We start from the raw sequence: 20354 nt of genomic DNA, 5'->3' as shown, positions 1-20354 counted from the left end.
GGGCCAGCCTACTCAGATGGGATGAATCCCAGCTCTTCCACACACATTCACAAAGGACTTTGCATCCCTTGATTTACTTGTCCATTGATTAAATGTCATTCAATGAAAACCACCCATAATCCCACGACCCAGGGACATTCACCGTTGGCCTTTCCTGTTCACAAAAGTCATCACATACCATGTGTGTTTTAAATTACTCAAGCATCCCAACTTCTCTGCTTCAAGAAAGTATCCAAACCTTTGCACCACTGCACAGAGCCAGCCAAAGTAGGTTTCTAAAAAACTGTCTTCAATTTCTGAAAACAATGCTTTATATATTAAGGAATGTTGGGCTGTTTTCTGCACCAGGCCCTCAGTGTTTCATTATTCGTCATGTGAGATTAGGAAATATGTTTTTCTGATTTAAATTAAGTTCCAGGGCTGTGGAGATAGCTGTCAACAAATGGGCTCAATATTTTCTTTACTGCAAACCTAAACATCCTCTTGGCTAAGTTTCTATTTCGAAACCTATTTCTGATTCTATTCAGGAGAGCTAAGAGTCCAAAGGCTTAGAAAGTAATTGCTTAAAAGAACAACTATTTAAATGATTCTTATTAAATATAAACTAAACATCCAATTTTCCAATCTAATAAAAATAAGTATGAAAATGAGTTAATCTGTCACAGATTCATACTGGAGATTTTTGATTCGATCCCATTAGGTCTGAACATGTAGTATCTATGTATATTTAAGATGGTCTGATTCTAGGAACAAAATCTCCCTGAACTGCTGCATTCTCTTACCTCCTCATTTTACATAAAGGGGGCATGTTCTTAGTGGAAGAGAGACTGTCACCATAACAAACATTGTGTAGAGAGAAGTGGTGGGGGTCACCAGTCTTTGTCAGACTTTGCCAAATATGAAAAATGAATGTAAATGCATTGACTTTAATTCTCGTCTAGAAAACAATCCTATCTCTTAAGTCCAAGCATACCCTGATTTTTTTGACCTTTTGTTTACTAACTAGGATAAAAATGCATTGTTTAAAATTTAGCTATGTCTTAGAAGAATTTTATAAGAATTGAGTTAATTTAGGCACTAGAAAGACAGCAAATGTTTTTAGTATTAGGTCTGTGATACAAAAGTCTAGCGATTAGATTTTAATGATATCTTTCTAAATTGTATTAATCTAATAGCATAAAAAAGAAACAAATACCCTTTTAAAATTTCATATTCTTATTAATTTTATTCATTCCTTCAATAGATTTTTATGAAGCATTTTCCATGGGCTACATATTCTTCTTGGTCCTGGGGAAATGAGGAGAAGAAAGGAAATATTTATTCTCACAGAGTTTATTTGAGAAAATTACTACTATAAATATTCAATTTAATAAATATTTATTGACCGTCTATACAGTATTTTCCTAACTCTAGTGTCATCTCTCTATATACAACCACCAAAGTGGTGTGTCTTCTTCCACTACTTACAATTTGAAACTATAGATAGATGGCATTTTCCTCCCTATCCTAAAACAATTCCACCCTCATCTGTATTCCTATGAGACTTTGTGTGCACCTGTTAATAAAACGAAGATCACACTACAGCAAGCTTCTGCGGCTACCCATCCATCTTCCCCTCCATGTCTCCATGAGGATACAGGCCCTGTGGTGTCTTATCCCCATGAAGAGCACAGGAGCTGAAGACAATGGAGTATATAACTCCTCCCACAGAAGACTTTCCCTTCAAGGGAGAAGGGGAAAGGGAGATAGAATAATTCATTCCTTATAAGACAAAGAATTCTTTAAGAGATGGGAAATCTGTCATGTAAATTTCATGCTAAGGGAGCCCTAGTATAATAACAGTCTTAAAAAGAGGGAGAAGAGTTATTTAACATGCTAAATGAGGAATGTTAGTTACCAAATTATAAAAGAAAAAGAAGATAACTTTCTCAGGTATTTACATTAAAACTAAGTGAAGTTAGCCAATTCCCCCCCCCACAAAAAAAAACAAATGCGGAATGTCTTCTCTGATATAAGGGGGGGGGACTCAAACTGGGGTAGGGAGGGAGAGCAAGGGAAGAAGATTACCTCTAGATAGGGAAGAGGGGTGGGAGGGAAAGGGAGGGAGAAGGGGAATAGCAAGGATGGTGGAAGGGGAGACCCTCATCATTATACAAAATACATGCATGAAGACGTGAATTTAGTGTCAACATACCTTATATACAATCAGAGATATGATAAATTGAGGTGTAAAGGTATATTAAGAATTGTAATGCAAAAAATAAAATAAATAAAAATAAAAAACCTTGAGGGAATTCAAATGTTTAGACATGACAGCCCTCCAGTCTTACACAACTGGAAATAAAGAAGCCCAAGTATGAAACAGCTGTATGTGCAGATAGGCATTTAATAAATCTTGAGAAAAAAATAATTCAGAATTCCCTCCATAATCTGAGTTTCCACGTAGGTGAATGTTTGGTCAGTAGGCCAATAAGGGTGATATACTCTACCCTCCCCTGCTCTGCCCTAAAGAACTAAAGAACTGCTCTCCCCTAAAGAACTCTCCTATCATGTTCTCATTCATCTCCCCTCTGCACAGTAATCAGTGTCCCCTGGACACTTCACCTCTAGTTACTGCTGTTATACTGAATCTGCCTACATTCCTTATCTAAAGTATGTCTTCTCTTCAGAGTTATCTCCTCAGGTCTAAACTATCTTGTGCACGGTGTGTAAGCTGTGTGCCTGAAAATCTTGCGTCACCCACAACTTGTAATATCTTTGTTAGTAACTCTACTTCCGGCTTATCTTTTCTTAAATGAGTCATAAGTAAAGTGAACAAGTGATAATGAATAGAAATTAGATACACAGAGTTGTATACTATCAGTTACTGGTAAGATTAGAACAGTCCCCATTTACTGAATGCCACGTCATAAATGATCCTAGCCTGGGATTCAAAGATCTGAAAAATTGCCTTTCGGGTGGCCAGAAATGCCACATCATCTCACAAGCGAAATAAGAATTTTATGGGACAGAAATAGAGCCAATATGGGGTCCTTAACAACAACCAGAAGGCAGGGAAGATAATGTCCTTACTTTTCTTGGTATAACTGTTTAACATTTTCTCTTCCCTATCCCAGTCCCTCCTTTCTTCCAAAAAGACTCCTTGGGGAAACAGGAAAACATTGAATGCTTTCTGAATGGAAATATGTTCTGTTTATGGAACTCCTTAAGGTCCTTTCATGTGAATTGACCATTTCCAGATTTAAATAAGAGGCGACTAGATTCATGAGAGTTTTCAGAATTGCTATGTTGGTTGCAAACCCAGGACTTCAACAGAGTAGAACTTTAATGGGAAGAGGAACTAGAGACGTTGCTCTACATGTTTTGTATTTTGGCTTTTAATATATATGGTTTTGAGTCATTGTAGAAAAAGCCTGAGGTCAAGTCCCAAATTATTATCACTGTTTCCATTGCTATAGGGACATAACAAGGTAACCAGTTTCAAGAAAACACTCTCCAGGGCTTAATTATTTGCTTATCTCAAGAAGCTGTGTAATTTACCTCTTGTGGTGATCTGATCTATAATGATCACCTTCTTTGTTTGGTTCTTAAGGACCCCAGCTGGATTGGGGGTATTGCTCAGTTGCAAAACACTTGCCTACTATGCAGGAGGCCTTGGGTTGATCCTTAGCACCACTAAAAGAAAATAAGTCTTTTAAAGGACCTGCTTTGGCCACCCTAATGCAGTGACTTGATGATGATGACATTCCTTTACAGCCTGAACTGAAAGAGCCTGCAGACCACACTCGGGCCTTCAGTACCATTGAAAGTGCCACGTTTTCCACCAAGGTTAGGTAATGAGCAGTTGTGACCCAGAGGCCAGCCTGACTCAGACTGAGTAAGAATGTTACAAAAACAGGGGAACCATGAAAATCTTTTGGAAGCTCTTGGTTTCCTCTATAAATAATGGCAGTTAGTTGTAGAACAATGAAAACAAAAACCATGACTTTTTACATGGCAAATAAGATGTTTCCATTTTCTCCATAACAGGATAAAATCTAATTATTTCACACATATTAAAATAAAATAATTTGATTTCAGTGCATATGTACATAAAAAAAATCTCCATTTTATATGCAGGCCTTTTGCATTGCAGAGTTTGAACTTTGACCCAACAATACAAATACACACATACATAAATATTATGGCAACCTTTCAAAAAAAATAATCTCAGAAGAAATGTAAAGTGAAACCAAATATAGATTCCTAAACTATTTAGGCTGCAAGTGTTCATTTTGATGAATGCCTACAGCCCTGTAATATTGCTGAGCAGACCAAAGCAAGAGAAACTGTACTCTCCCTAAATATAATATCTCAGGTACTATCCTTAAACTTTTTTAGATCTGGGTGGAAAAGTTTAAAAATATAAATACATTTTATTTTTCAAATTGCAATCACTAGAAATTCTAGCTACCAAATATAAAATGCCGTTATAATTAAATTTACATTTTCATCAATGAATTGATTGTGATAAAGTTTCTAGAATGTTCAATATGTTCACTTGGGTTCGGGACTGATTATTTTGTTTCCTCACTGGTATGTATTTTTTCCATTCTTCCAAAGTTGCAGGTTGACTGAGTCACTTAAAAAAGAAAGGTCTTACGTGCTATGTAGACTAAACTACAAAACCATTAGATTTCACTCCAATACTGATTTTCAACCAAAATACAATGTCAACTCTTGTCTTTTGTACAGACCTGTAATGCCCACGGAATGCAGAGCCTCCATACAACCTGCGCAGACCCTGAACTCAGAGTGCTCCCGGCTTTGTCGCAACGGCTACTGCACCCCCACAGGGACCTGCTGCTGCAGTCCAGGCTGGGAGGGGGACTTTTGCAGAATCGGTTAGTATTTTTGTTGTCATAAGAAAGACTGGGGAATGGGATTATTCTTAGGTTCTCAAGAACTCAGCATTAGCTATTCCTTCTAGAACCATCTAGGGTTCAGAATACAATACTGTGAATGTCTACTGGCTTCTGAACTTATACATGAAATCTTTTCCATTTCCGTAATGTAAACCATTCACGTGGGTAAGCTCATTACAACATGAGAAAACTTTAAATGACTGGAGTCCCTTCAAAAACTAAAAAAATGAAAACAGCCCAACCAGGTCATCTCTACTGGTGTTCAGCCCTGGGCCCTGAGCTCCACGCGAACCCTACCCATGTGCTAGCATTTTCCAGACACCCCATAAATGCCCTCCCTGGCTTTACTGCTCACTTTCTTGCCACATCACACTCGAAACAGGGTTTTTCAGTGAGTGTTTCTAAATAAAAAGGGAAAACGCAATTATCTGGGGGCATATTATGAGATTTTTAATTCTGTTTGCCACTCCCTTGGGAACCATTGACTAGGTTTGCAGCTGCTCAGAAAAAGCAAGGGAGATTTATTCAGGGTTATTCTATCCTTTAACATAAGATTTCCTCAATTTTGTGCAAAGTTTAAGTTCTACTTGGCGTGAAGTAGGAAAATTGGATAAATTAAAAAATGTAGAGTTTAAGATATAGATGTTAAAAATGTATATTCGACAACCAGCATATACATATTACTTAGAAAAGATTTTGACCTCTGCTATAAAAGTACGTCTTGCTGATGAGAAGCAAAGCCCCAAAATAATATTTAAGAGTATTCTTATACATATGTGCTCTTTATTGTGCTTTCTAAAGATGTATTTGTTTCAAAAGTATAACCATAACTTGTCTATTATATTGTCTAACAAAAGTAGCCAATATTTAAAGCTACACATACAATATAAATTTTAAGCTTAAATTGCCAAAGTAATTTGCAACATAAATAATATTATGTGATTGATTAGTACTATGATTGCATACCTAGGAAAGAACTCTCCTAATTAAAACTCAATAGAAATTGCATAATTCCATTATCTAAGAAGAGTGCTTTCATTTTATTGACCCACTCTGTCTCCCTTTTTGTAGAATCAGTGTCCAAGTATAATAATATTCATATATCTGATAATCTATCATCCTTCAGCTTCCTTTGATTGACAGTACTGACAGTACTAACTCCATTTCTTTTACATAGAATTCATTGTGTTATAATTTTTACTTTACATTTTGTCTAATTTCTTATGTCACCTCAAGTATTCAGTTAATAGATATTTATTGAGTACCTTCTAGTAACATGTTTTAACTAAGGGTGAACAAATTATTTTGAAATAATATGTGATATAAATGAATATAAGAATTCTTTAAGTCAATATGAAGTTTTATTTCAGTGAAGAATTTTAATCTTGCCACTATTTAGTTTTAAAATGTAAGATAAGTCAAAATTATTTTATAAAAGTAATCATACAGAAAGGAGACAAAGGACTTGGGATATAGCTCAGTTGGTAGTGTGCTTGTCTTGCATGCACAAGGCCCTCGGTTCAATCCCCAGCAACAACAACAAAAAAAAAAGAAAGAAAGAAAAGAAAAGAAAAAAAAAAAGAAGGAAGATAAAAATCCCCAGTCAACCTCTGGCCCCAAGTAGGTACCAAGTGGCCCTGAAGACCCATTTCTGGACATTCACCCCTAAGCAATAGCAGAGAGAAATAACTCAAAGGCTGTGGATACCACACCTTTGAGGGGCTTCAGCATAGATTGCCCCATGTCCTTTTTGGATAAACAGTGTTGAAAAGATCAGAGGAGCAATCACAGAGGGTGTCAACATAACCTCCACTGTCTACAACACAATTGCTTGATCTACAAAAAGATCCCATTCTTGTGAGACTTACAGAGAAAGAAGGATCCTCAGGCTTACACATAGTACATATCGAGTCAAAGTGGACTAGTTGCCACCAAAGTATTATCAAAGAAACTGTACTATGAAACCCATATAGAAATATATCCAACACTTCACAACAATCCGTTATACCAAGACCCATCATCAAGAGAAGACTATGGGGGCTGGGGTTGTGGTTCAGCAGTAGAGCGCTTACCTACCATGTGCAAGGCCCTGAGTTCAATCCTTAACACCACATTAAAATAAAGGTATTTGCTGGCAGCAGGTATTGTGTTCAACTAAGTCAACTAAAAAATATTAAAAAAAAAAGAGAGAGAGAAGACTGTGACCTAAAAAGACTTCACATAAAAGTGGAAGAGAAATCCAACCCAACAGATAAACAAATCTTAACATAGAAATACAAGAAATATGAAAGAACATGGCAACATGACACCTCCTAAAGTTCATAACTCAGTACCAACTGACTCCAAAGATATTGAAGAGGATGAAATGCTAGATAAAAAATAGAAAGAATGGTTTAAAACAAGATCAATGAATTCCAAAATAACACAGAAAATAATTGGTTGAGTTAATGCAGACACTATAAGATACAGTTGAAAAATTCAATGAAGAGATAGAAATTTTGAAAAGAACTAAACATAAATCTTAGAAATGAAATCTTAATAAGCCAAATTAAAAAAAAAATCAGTGGAAAGCCCAACCAATACTCTAGAGCAAGCAGAAAACAGAATTTCAAGGCTTGAAGAAAAGGCGAATGAATTGGAAGATTCAGACAGTTGTAAAGAAAAAAATAAGTAACTATAAACAAAAAATGCAGATCTCTGGGACAACTCACTTAAGACTCTCAGGTCTTCAGAAAAGAATAGAGATACCAGATACCAGCTAATGGCATAGAAAACCTATTCCATGAAATAATAGCAGAAAATTTCCCAAATTCTGAGGATGAGATGGATACTTGAGTATTTAGATGGATACTTGAGTATTGGCAGTACTTAGAACTCTAAATAGATATGATCAAAAAAGAACCTCTCCATAACATATTGCAGTGAAAATGCCAAAAATTCAGAACAAAGAAAGAATATTAAAATGAAATTGTAGGAGAGAAGCAACAAGTCACTTTTAAAACCAAACCCACCAGAATAACAGCAGGTTTCTCAACAGAAACTCTAAAGGCCAGGAGGACATGGAATTTTGTTTTTTTAAGTGAAAGAAAATTATTGCCAGTCCAGGTTACTATATCCAGCAAACCTACCCTTCAGAATGGAGGAAGAAATAAAAAACTTCCAAGATAAGAATAAACTAAAGGCATTTATGATCACTAACCCAGAATTGCAGAGGATATTTAAAGGAATCTCACAAACAGAAGAGGAAGATAAACACAACCACAAGAGCACAGGAAAGAATAAATCTCACTAGAAGAGCAGATAAGCATATGAGATACAGGAAAGATTCAAACATTAGAAAAATAATAAAATGACAAGAATTAATACAAGTTTTAATAATAACTCTGAATGTAAATGGCCTCAATTCTTCTATTAAAAGACAAAGAATGGTGAATACAAGACAACTGTTTTGTTTTGTTCTGCCTGCCAAAAACATACCTTACCATTAACGACATACACAGATGGAAAATGAAAGAATGGGATAAAAATATTCCATGCAAATGGAGTCTGAAAGCAAGCAGGAGTAGCTATGCTCATACCCAGCAAAGCAGACTTCAAACCAGAAGAGACAAAGAAGACCAGTACATTGTGCTGAAGGGAGCAATCCACCAAGAATATGTAATTACTGTATATATAGATGCAGCAAACATCAGTAAACCCTATTTTATAAAATGAACACTACCCAGCATAAAAGGACAGAGAGGACCCAATACAATAATAGTAGGTGACTGCAATATCCCATTTTCATAAATAGGTCATTTAGACAAAAAAAAAAAAACATCAATCAACAGAAGAAGACACATTCTTACATTCTTTTAGCAGCTTATGGAACTTTATTTAGTCATAATGTAATAAAACTAGGAATCAACAGCAAAAGAAACCACAGAAACTATACAAACATATGGAGATTGAACAATACACTTTTTTTATGACCAGTGGGTTATTGAAGATATCAGGGAGGAAATGTAAAAATTCCTAGACTCAAATGGAGATGGAAACACAATATACCCTGAATCTGTGGAATATTGAAAAGGCAGTTCTATGAGAGAAGCTTATAACTATGACTGCCTACATTAAAAAATCAAAACAAGATCTCAAATAACCTAAAGATGTATCTCAAGGTTTTAGAAGATCAAGAACAAACCAAATCCAAAATCAATAGAAGGAAAGTAATAATAAAAATCAGAAGTTATACTCCACATATGTATATTACATCAAAATGCATTCTACTGTCATTTAACTAAAAAGAACTAACAAAATTTTAAAAAAAAATCAGAGCTGAACTAAGTGAAATTAGACCAAAAGAACTATACAAAGGATAAATGAAACAAAGAATTGGTTCTTTGAAAAGATAAATAAGATCAGTAAACCCTTAGCCAAACCAACCAAAAAGAAAGAGAAGATCCTAATTAACAAAATTAAAGATGAAAATGGGGATGTTTACAACAGATATCACTGAAATCCAGAGGATCCTTGAGGACTATTTTGAAAACTTATATTCCAATAAATTAGAAAATCTAGAAGAAATGGATAAATTGCTAGATAGCTATTATCTACCAAAATTGATACCAAGAGGTTATGAAAAACCTAAATAGATCAATAACAAGCAATGAGACTGAAGCAGTAAAAAAAGTCTCCCAACAAAGAGAAGCTAGAACTGTATGAATTCACTGCTTAATTTTACAAGGCCTTTAAAGAAGAACTAACCCCAATGCTCTTCAAACTATTCCATGAAATAGAAAGGAAAAGAATGTTTCCAAATTCCTACTACTAAGGCAGTAGCCTTCTAATACCAAAACAAGATAAGGAAACAACAGAAATAAAAGGAAGGCAGGAAGGAAGGAAGGAGGGAAGGGAGTGAGGGAGGGAGGGAAGAAAATTAGCAACTAATATCCCTGATAAGCATAGATGCAGAAATCCTGAATAAAATACTTTCAAACTGAATTCAGCAGCACATCGAAAAGATCATACACCATGGTTTCATCCCAGAGATGGAAGGATAGTTCAATATAAACAAATCAATAAACATAATAATACCACATAAACAGAATCACAGGTAAGAATCACATGATCATGCCAATAGATGCAGAAAAAGCCTTTTACAAAATTCAACATGGTTTCATGATAAAATCCCTGAAGAAAAAAGATATAGAAGGATCTTACCTCAACACAATAAAGGCTATATATGGCAAACTTAAAGCCAACATTATATTTAATGGGGAAAAACATGAAATCATTTCCTCTAAAGTCATGACTGAGACAAAGAAGTTAACTCACTCAACACCCCTATTCAGTATAGTCCTTGAAAGTTTAGCTGGAGCAATTAGGCAAGAGAAAGCAGTAAAAAGGTATAGAAATAGGAAAAGGAGTCATCAGATTATTCCTATTACAGAAGAGATGATCCTAGGCTTAGAAGACCCTAAGTTTCCACCAGAAGACTCCTAGAGCCCATAAAATTAGCAAATTAGCAGGATACAAAATCAATATAAGGATTAACAACTTTCCTATACACTAATTTATAACAAACCTGCTGAAAAAGAAATCATTCCATTCACCATAGCTTTAAAAATAGTAAGATGCCTATGAATAAATCAAACCAAGGGGTAAAAGACCTATTCAATGAAAATTATGGAACACTGAAGAAAGAAATCAAAGAAGTCACTAGAAAATGGAAACACCTCCCATTTCCATGGATCAGCAGAATTCATATTGTTAAAATGGCAACATTGCTGAAAGCCATGTACACATTCAGTGCAATCTCCATCACAATACCAATGGCAGGATGGTTCACCCCTGTAATCCCAGCAACTCGGAAGGCTGATAAAGAAAACGGGTTTTAGAGGAAATGATTTCATGTTTTTCCCCATTATTCAGCTGTAAGGAAGGATGAAATCATATCACTTATAGGAAAATGGATGAAAATGGAAATCATATGGTTAAGTGAAATCAGACAGACTCTGAAAGACAAATCTTAGATATTTTCCCTCGGATATAGAATCTGACATGAAAGTTGTCACAGGGAGTCTATTAGAGAAAAGCTTGGGGGGGGTTGACGAATATGATCAAAGTATGATATATATATATGTGTGTGTGTGTGTGTGTGTGTATTTATATATATACACTATATATATATTTCATTGTAGTATATATATACTACAATGAAACCCATTATTTTGTATGATCAAATGCACTAATAAAAAAATTTAAGATTAGGCTGGGCACAGTGGCACACACCTATAATCCCAGTGGCTTGGGAAGCTGAGGTAGGAGGATTATGAGTTCAAAGCCAACCTCAGCAAAATTGAGGCACTAAGCAACTCAGTGAGACCCTGTCTCTAAATAAAAAATACAAAAAATAGGGTTGGGGAAGTGGCTGAGTGGTTGAGTTCCCCTCAGTTCAATCCCTGGTACATCTACACACACACACACACACACACAAATTAAGATCTAAAAAGAACATTTTTTTTTAAAAAAAAAAAAAAGAAAAACAAAAAACTTTTTTAAAGTTATCTATTCAGGATATTTTTGTCCCAAGCAGGAATTTGATTTGTATATGCACATGGTTTATTCATCTCTCAAACATTTAAAGAGAAATTGTCTTTATTTTCTTTTCCATGTGTCAACTGCAGACCTCTGGATTTTGAATAATGTGTTCAGAAAGGTGAAAATGACCTGGCCAAAGTATAGAGAAATGTATTCAAGGAATTTGAATCTGTCTGTAATAGCTGCACGACCCAGATTTATCTTATCAGTAAATGACAATATTTATATGCCAAATGTATGTCTGCATCTTATTTTAGGAGTAAGTCACCTATATTGCAGGAGTGACCGTTCTTTAATGAGGAAATGCTGTGCTGTATAGTAACCCTAAAAAGATTGCTTAGCACGTCCTTCCTTGGCCAACTGCTCTTACTCCAGAAGTGGGCTTTAAGGTGTGATCAGGGAGCAAAGCACGTGCCCTAAGCCCTCTGCAAGCAGAGGGAAGGAGTTTGAGGGAGCCAAAATCCAAAACTGACCTCACCTTTGTGTTGCTTTGGAGATGCTCCAGCCAGTGGCCTCCCAGCAGGCCTCTGGGGAGCAGAGATCTGAAAAAGATGAAATCTTTGTGTTAAATGAAGTCAGTTCTGTGGAGGACTGAAATTGTTTCTCAGGATCTCTGCTTCTCTAGAAATGTCTCCCATTGTCTTGAGTTCTAGTCTCCAAATTACCATGGATCTGAGAAACCTTCCTTCTTACTTACACGTCTGTCTTTCAAATCATTCCTTCTTCTTTCCTCGCCTTCCCTTATTCATCAGATATTTATTGGCCTCCTGCTCAGCACTGTTTCTAACTTACAGAATAAGAGCCATGTTATTACTCTTTATTTTTTCCCCTTTCCAGCAAAATGTGAGCCAGCGTGTCGTCATGGAGGTGTCTGTGTTAGACCCAACAAGTGCCTCTGTAAGAAAGGATATCTTGGTCCTCAGTGTGAACAAGTGGACAGAAACATCCGCAGAGTGGCCAGGGCAGGTATTCTTGATCAGATCATTGACATGACATCTTACTTACTGGATCTAACAAGTTACATTGTATAGTTTCTGGGACTGTTTGAATATTCTTTTCCAGTGGGCATTTATTTTTTATCCTGTCATTAAAAAGAAAGACTGTTATCCTGCTACACACTCCTGTGATTTCATTTTCTTTTATTAATTTAAAAATAATTTGCAGAAATGTGCAGATCCTCTGTGTGTATGTTGCACGTTTGTTCACACATGCACGCACACACCCACACTCACAACCCCTGTCCACGTGGTTGCATAACAGATGGGTTTTTAAAATATATACTTCCTTGTGTGGAGTAATTGACACAGAAATTCCATTGTAAATTGATAATGGAATTTTTATGTCACCATAAGAGAGTATTTGACTTCCCAGGAATTTTCTGTCTGTAATTACTGAAGTCAACTTTAATGAGGTTTTGAAACATCACTGTGCAATCTGATGGATCTAATAAAAAATGGCAATATTTTTATATTAAAAGACTATAATATGAGAGAATGTTTCAAAACTCCCTGATGAATTTCTAAATGAACAACTTGATAAAAAATTGTAATCTTCGTTTTTATCAATGTATCCCCTTGCAGAATGATACCTACCCACTTACCTTTTTATTTGGCAAAGCAATCTGGTTACTTTGGCTTAATCTCAAGATTGTTTTCAAATGTTTTATAATGAAATCATAACAGCCTATTTTTAAATCAAAACTTCCTAAAAGGTCTGCTCTTATTGTATATTTTATTTAACAATAGGCACTGGGTTTGTGTTACATATTTATATTTTTTATTTTATTTTTATAATATAGACATCACCTAGATGAAACACCTTTACCCTGTCCTGTAAAATACTAAAGTTACATTTTTCACCAACTTAATTGGAGAGAAGGGGAATGAGAAAGCAGTCTTTAATGTGCTGTGGATCTAATCTAACAATGTATCCTTTGCCAACATGTAATCATTAACGATGGATGAAAAAGCAAGAAAACAGCCAATCCTTATAAAATTGCAGCATTAAACATTTGTAAAGTGCCTCTCACCATAGCAGGACTGTCAGAGTATATGTGATTAGAATGTTACAGATTCCACACTGAATCGAACCTCACTGGAAGAGAGCTCACTCGTTTATATCAAATCTGGGCTGTGTAAGCTGTCACTTGTACAAATTTTTCATATAATAATTCTTGCCAAATATGAATTTTCATGTATATGCTCCTTTAGAACTCAATGAAAGTACTCTCTGGCTAATATATCAATAAATTTTCTGTAAATGTTCTGTTCAGGTTTTTAAAAGAAATGACCTGTTCCAACAAGACTGCAGAAAGCCTGGTACACCGTTTTCTTAATGGCCTTCCAGGCCACCTCTTCCCATTTGGATTCTAAAAAAATTATAAGGCCTCTATGCACTACTGAAAAAACACGTCCACCCGTGATAAGCACATACCCCACTGTAGCTGTCCTACTATAAACATTCACTCCTCTGGAATCTAAATTGTGGAAGTATAGATTATGCAGCTTTGGCTGACTTTCCAAACCTGCTTCTTACCTTTAGGAATATGAGCCTCAATTAAATTTTTTAAAAACATTTCATAGCTAGGACTTCTCTGTTGTTTCTAAGTGAGATGCTTACAATTAAAGCACAGTGAACATTTATATAGAAACCACAATGTAGAAAGATTGGTTAAGTACACTGCTCTTGTCTTCCATATATGATTACTTAAGTTTCAAGTGACCTCATGCCAAATGGAAATGGGTTGAGAAATCTTGGTTCAGTGCTTCGGGAACAATAGCCTGCATTAAAAAGTGCATGCATAATTTTGCACAATTTAGATTCAATTGGCAGTCTATTCAAAGAAGTCTCAGGATTAAATGAGCATGGAGACCAAATTGCCCTCTTACCCCAGAAAAGGGGTGGTCCCTTCTAGTCTCACTAACACTTCATTGGCCCAACAGTGTGACAAATCTTGCAATGAACCATGCAGTAGCCTGCATCTGTAGGTTAATAGCAATCTTTTGTCTCCATTGCTTTCTCTTCATAGCCCTTTTACTGAATTCCATCACAGAAAGTTTTACAATTAAAAAAAAATGTCCTGACAACCATTTTTGTAAATGGACCTTACCATCTAATCATCCCTTATTCAACGTGGGTGACATTAACAAAATGTGAACTTCTTGTGAGGGAGCCAGCTGTCTAAATCTGTCAAATCGTGCAGTTTTATTACACATTCTCCCATTCATAGTTTGAGTGAAAACAATAAGGATACTGCTATATAGTCAGTGAAATCTTAAAAATCAAACGTATCTTCTTACATCATTAATCTCTCCATCTCTTCCCCCAAAGAAAAGGTGTTCTATTGCCATTACTTCTCCTATTTAAAATAATCTATATTAAATTAACCAGACCCAGAGTTTTTTATAGGTCTGTTTCCCAAGTGAAAGAGTTTCAAGTGACTTGGAAAAACATATGTACCCCAGGTGTCACTGCCTTTTCTATTGTGAGAGAATAAAAGACCAAATTCCTCTAAAAAGGAGATAGCAAGATCCATGGGTATTAAACCCAAGCAAAGAAAGTCAAGCCTTTGGAGTCATTTCTTTCTGCTCTTAGGAGAAAAGTAGCAACCAAAGGTAATTGATGGCTACACATTTTAAATTAAGTGGCCAATTCGAGAAACTTTTTTGACCCTCTTTTTGAAGTAGATTTTTTTAAATGCATGACCTCAGTGATTTATGATGAGAGGCAGGTAGGAATTGGTTAAAAAGGATGAGTTAGGGAAAAGTAATTGTTTCATCACACAAAAGGCAAAATCTGCTCAGTTCATAAAGTATACAGTCTAAAATAGAAGAAAAAGCTCCTTGATATGAATCCTAATGTGTAAGGTAAATGTGAAACAATGAAGGGGACGAATGTGTATTAGGACGCCCTGTCCATTTCAGAGCTTAAGCGTCGGGTGTCAGTTGAATGTGGAATGATGCTTATGGTAGTTTCAAATATTTTGAAATAACCTTTCTACCACTGTCTCTGCCAAACTCTTGTCCTCATTCATAGAACCTTCTTTTCTTGACACTTACTTAAGATAATGAGACGAAAACAGAATTGGCAGATCACCAAAGTGAAAAGGAGGAAAAACTTAAGAAACTTAGGTGATGGCAGAAGTCCTTCCATTGATACCTTTTCTTCTTAGAATTTTATTGCAGTAGAGCTATTCTAAAGTATCTTATATTATTACAAAGAATACTCAGAAGTTTTCTCAGATTAGTGGATCTGTCTCATAAAGAGAGCAAAGAAACCCAGACATATAACATACACACACAGTCTGGCTAAAAACTATTCTCTGCATATCATTTATACTATACAGAATAGTCATTTATACAGAATAATCACTTCTGCACTTATGTGAAAATAATTACAGAATAATTTACTAAAATTTTTAAATCCATTTGTTTTCTATATTGTTTTGATCTCTGAATTATAACCCTACAAAAAGTAGACTAGGTGTAAGATTATTGGTCAGATGCTACATTTAGAGTCTTTCAAAGAACACATTAATTTAAACCTTTATTTGACTTAACTTCCTGTTAAGTCTCTTAGCCTTAACACATAAAAGAGGAGCCATGTCTAAATTTTTAAGAGGAAAAATAAAGCATGCCATGGGAAGTTGCAGTGGAGAGATTAACAAATGAGTTTCTGAGCATCTGTCTAGAACGTTACTGAAGATATCAGTCTTCTCCTGCCCTCTCCCCTCCCTCTGCCTCCACCTTTCCTTCTCTCTCTCTCTCTCTCTCTCTCTCTCTCTCTCTCTCTCTCTCTCTCTCTCTCTCTCAATCTCTTCCCTCTTCCCTCTCCTCTATTTTCTTTCAGTTTGGGCTAAATAAACCTGTCCTTACTATATCCATTAATTACATATCCTGGGCCAGTAGCTGTGGATTTGGCTCATTATGATCTTTTCTTTATTTTCCTGAAAAATACCCTCTTCTGGTATCACATTTGTTCAAATTCTGTACCATGAGGAAGAGTAGACAAATAACATACTAGATGGATCCATTACAGTCACTTAGAGAAATCATGATGAGCCACGTGGCTGCTGGTCCAGGAGCTCCCATGCAGCTAGTCTGTCGTAGCCACAGGAAAGACACTGAAACAGCCCCAGTCAATAGCTGAAGCTAACAGTCAGGAATAGGAGTAGCTGTTTCCTATCCAGCAATAGCCATCTCTCAGGAGTCTACTTTAAAGAAGATTATTCCAAATCTGTGGGGAAAAAAATAAGAAGAAGAAATAGTTCCTCTATGCAGGCTTCAGAATCTTCTTTCTCCACCCCTGGAGTTAAATTTGAACTTTGTAGAGAACTCAGATCAAAGTACCACGTCCAGAAAATTGACAGGCCTGTTCCTAGGAACGCAGCTAGAATACCTTCTGTAGAAAGTTCCTCTGAGACTATCAGAAATAAATGTTTGCTATCTTACCCTCTTTCTCTTTATCGCACCTCCAGTAATTAATATGATATCAGGAAGGTGGGAAACCTAGAAAAAGAAACATTTAGATATAAAAAACATGGCCGTGAGATTTGACAAATGCAAATGCCATCCAACTTCAGACCTTCTTCCTCTTGACTATTGCCTTTGAATAGTTTTTGTAAATTGCCTTCAAGGAACTTTTTAGGAAAGTGAGAGGCGTTTGTGGGAGTGTGAGGGAGTGTGTACACTCATGCCCTTCTTAGAACAGCAGTGTCCCTAGCTGCAATGGAGAGATTTGCTCACTTACAATTTTCTTAAATTCTTTATTAAATATGAGCCCAAGACACACCCATCATTTACCTTGCTTTCCCATACCATTTGTATAGGTCAGATACCAGTCAGCTGAAAAAACAAAATGAAAAAATAATGAATCTCTTGCATAAACATAAAACCTTACACCTAAAACCTGTTGTTCTTTTATTTAGCCAGACAACAGTGCATTAAAAATAAAATGCTACCAATTCAACATTAACTCAAAGATTACCTCCCATGTACATCATAAAGTCAAACATTATTTCTCATGTGGGGTTTTCTTTTTTATTTTGGACTATGTAGATTATTTATACTTAATCCAAAAATATATGTGTATGTGTACAGGCAAGTTAACATACATGTATGGTGAGTTATCTCAATTGACTAGAACCTTTTAAGTAAGCACACATATTTTAGCACATAGTACATACAGAATAGGAAAGACTATTCATACTGGCTAAATATAGCAAGCTTTTTTTCACAGTTAGAAACTAATTCTTGCACTAAAAAAGAACAAATCTCGCTGGACTGGGGATGTAGGCTCAGTAGTAGAGCACTTGCCTAGCATGTGCAAAACTCTGGGTTCAATCCCCAACACTGCAAAACCAAAACCAAAAAACTAGTTAGTAGCTTCCATTCAAATGAAGGAGGTATGATCAGGTTTGGAATGGTCTATGCCAAAATGTATGTTACATGCTTCTTCACTTAATACTCTAAATCTGAGACAAGACCTTCCTGGAATAAGTTAAGATTTCATGTGCAATAGGGTTCTTTTCATAATACCATTACCAAGAAGACAAACTGACAAACTTATAAGATACCAGATATTTCCCACATCTCATTAAAGTTATGAGTTGTGTTTGGACATGAGTTTCACCAGGAATCAGAAAGTAATAAGATAAATGATGCTGATGTCCAAGGAATTTATGGAACTTGATTCCCTATGCATGCCACAGTAGACTATTTATTTCAAAGACATCCATCTAGTTAGAATTTTTTAAATTGAATAATTATAATTTAAAAGCCTGAAAGAATATGAAAGGCAAACCCTGTGTCCTCTCTGACTTAATTAATTAATCTGTGATTAGTTTTGTCTGGTTTTAAAGATTGATTATTTGTTTCATTCTTCTAACGTATTTTGGTTTTCCTAGTTGTTCATTTTCTTTTAGACGGTTGAAAATTAGGGCAGTTTGTCCACAGCCTTACTCATGGAAGATTCCAGAACCCATTCATGTTTGGCACAAGACTGTAGGAACAATTAGTAAAATGAGGTCCAGGTTTAAAGGAGCAGAGTTAATACATGACCTAGTTGGGATTTCTACAAATGTTCTTTAGAAAAGTAACATGCAAAGTTATTGGTTCCCATAATCCCTCTGAGTTTGAACTGAGCTGATTTATTTAATCAAGTTACATAATATGCAATTCTCCTTGATTAATCTTCTACTATTCAGCCATTCATACATTTATTAACTCAAAAAAATATTTATTGAAGTGCCTAGCATGATTAAGTGCTATAGAACAGGCAAGGGCGTTTACAAGGATGGGGTTGTGAGCCCAATGGGTATCATGAACGTGTTGGAAGCAAAAGACAATTTCACGTCCAACCAGCTTCAATTCAGCTCAACATTAGAATACAGCATAACAGTACAGATGATCTAAAGAACATCTGTGTGTATCTGTATGTGTGCACACACCCATGTATATATATTTATCTCTGTACAAACACTACATATGTATACACACTATCTATGTAATATATAATATATGTATAATGCATATAAATTCTAACAAGTGTTATTTGTGTTATCTTTAAAAATAGATCAATTGTATCTTGAAGTGGTAAATGCAAAGAATTGGTTTTATTGTTGATCTGTGGATTTAATGATTTTTAGGTGAAAAGGATGTTTAAGTGTATAATTTCCTTTCTTAATTTAATATATTTATGTAAATGCATGCCTGAAATTGGATTAGATTGGCTGTGTTTTGTGTCTTAACGTGATCAAATGTATTAAACTTTATCTTATGACTCAATGTATATGTGCTATTTTAAAATTCTTTTTTACTTAAGAATTTAAAAAATAATCCTGCATATCCAGATTGATTTTTATAAACACCAAATTTTAAAGTGTTTTATGCCCAACCTACTTCCAAATTTTCTGCTTTTGTCAAAACCCCCCTGTCTTCCTGGATAAATGTATCTCATTGATTCATTAAAAGACAAGGCTGTTTCTCTGTAAGAGGTTACTACTCCTGAGAGATTAAAAATGTGTAACAAGGTGCTTTTTTTACAAAGTGTCCCCTAGAAGTTTGAAATTAGGCAAGGTGACACCACGGAAGGCGTCCTTCTGCTGATTCCCACAGAAAGCTCCAGATTTCTCCTTCAGACCCTGCCCTTCTGGCTATTAGAATTTGTCCCCCTGGGGCTAGGGTTGTGGCTCAGTGGTAGAGCGCTCCCCTAGCATGTATGAGGCTCTGGGTTCAAACCTCTGCACCACATAGAAATAAAATAAAGGTATTGTGTCCACTTACAACTAAAAATATATATTAAAAAAAAAAAGAATTTGGCCCCCTAACTTAGCCCAGGAGCACCTCTTTGATTCCTGTGTGTGTCTGTTCCTTTTTTTGAATCCCTGGCAGACTAGAACAGTTCCTGCGCAATAACGCAGGTGCCATCCAGCCATGGAAGTGAGTTCATGCTGTGGCTAATTTCTCTGAGTTCCTTCCCTGACCCATGTTTGGCTTCTTAACTCTGCTATCGACCAGTGTAACCAGTTCCCTGCTTTAAATTCCCTGTGTTATACACATTGCAGTTTTTCCACATCCCTTTTTTATATCCTGATTCATCCAGATTCATACATATATTAATAAGAGTGGCAGACACGGAGGAGAAACGGTGTGGAAGAACTAAAAGGGTACAAGATGGGGCTGGAGTGTGACGCAGGGGTAGACCACTTGCCTAGCATGGGCAAGGCCCTGGGTTCCATTCCCAGCATCACAAGTAAACAGATTAATCAGTCAATTAATCAATTTAAAAGGGGCTCGATGGAGTCTGCTTTAGGAGAGCACATTACTAAGGCCACGGTGATCCCAGTACCCCAATGTGAGCAGTGAAATG

General features: G+C 35.9%; 1 protein-coding gene across 1 annotated transcript in view; it reads left to right on the top strand.

The window, feature by feature from the left end:
- Hhip (hedgehog interacting protein) overlaps positions 1-19270 on the top strand; it is a 100864-nt gene extending 81594 nt beyond the window's left edge. The window contains exons 12-13 of the mRNA XM_046459522.2: positions 4735-4883; positions 12324-19270. Coding sequence (XP_046315478.1) covers positions 4735-4883; positions 12324-12517 — 343 coding nt within the window. The 3' untranslated portion in view covers positions 12518-19270. The remainder of the gene's footprint in view (positions 1-4734; positions 4884-12323) is intronic.
- The last annotated feature ends 1084 nt before the right edge of the window (positions 19271-20354 follow it).

The sequence above is a fragment of the Marmota monax genome, unplaced genomic scaffold, assembly GCF_021218885.2.
Source record: "Marmota monax isolate L192 unplaced genomic scaffold, Marmota_monax_Labrador192_F-V1.1 WCK01_AAM20220418_F8-fsc00039, whole genome shotgun sequence".
Classification (NCBI taxonomy): Eukaryota; Metazoa; Chordata; class Mammalia; order Rodentia; family Sciuridae; genus Marmota; species Marmota monax.
Note: the sequence above shows the minus strand (reverse complement) of the source record. Positions and strands in the feature narration are given on the sequence as shown.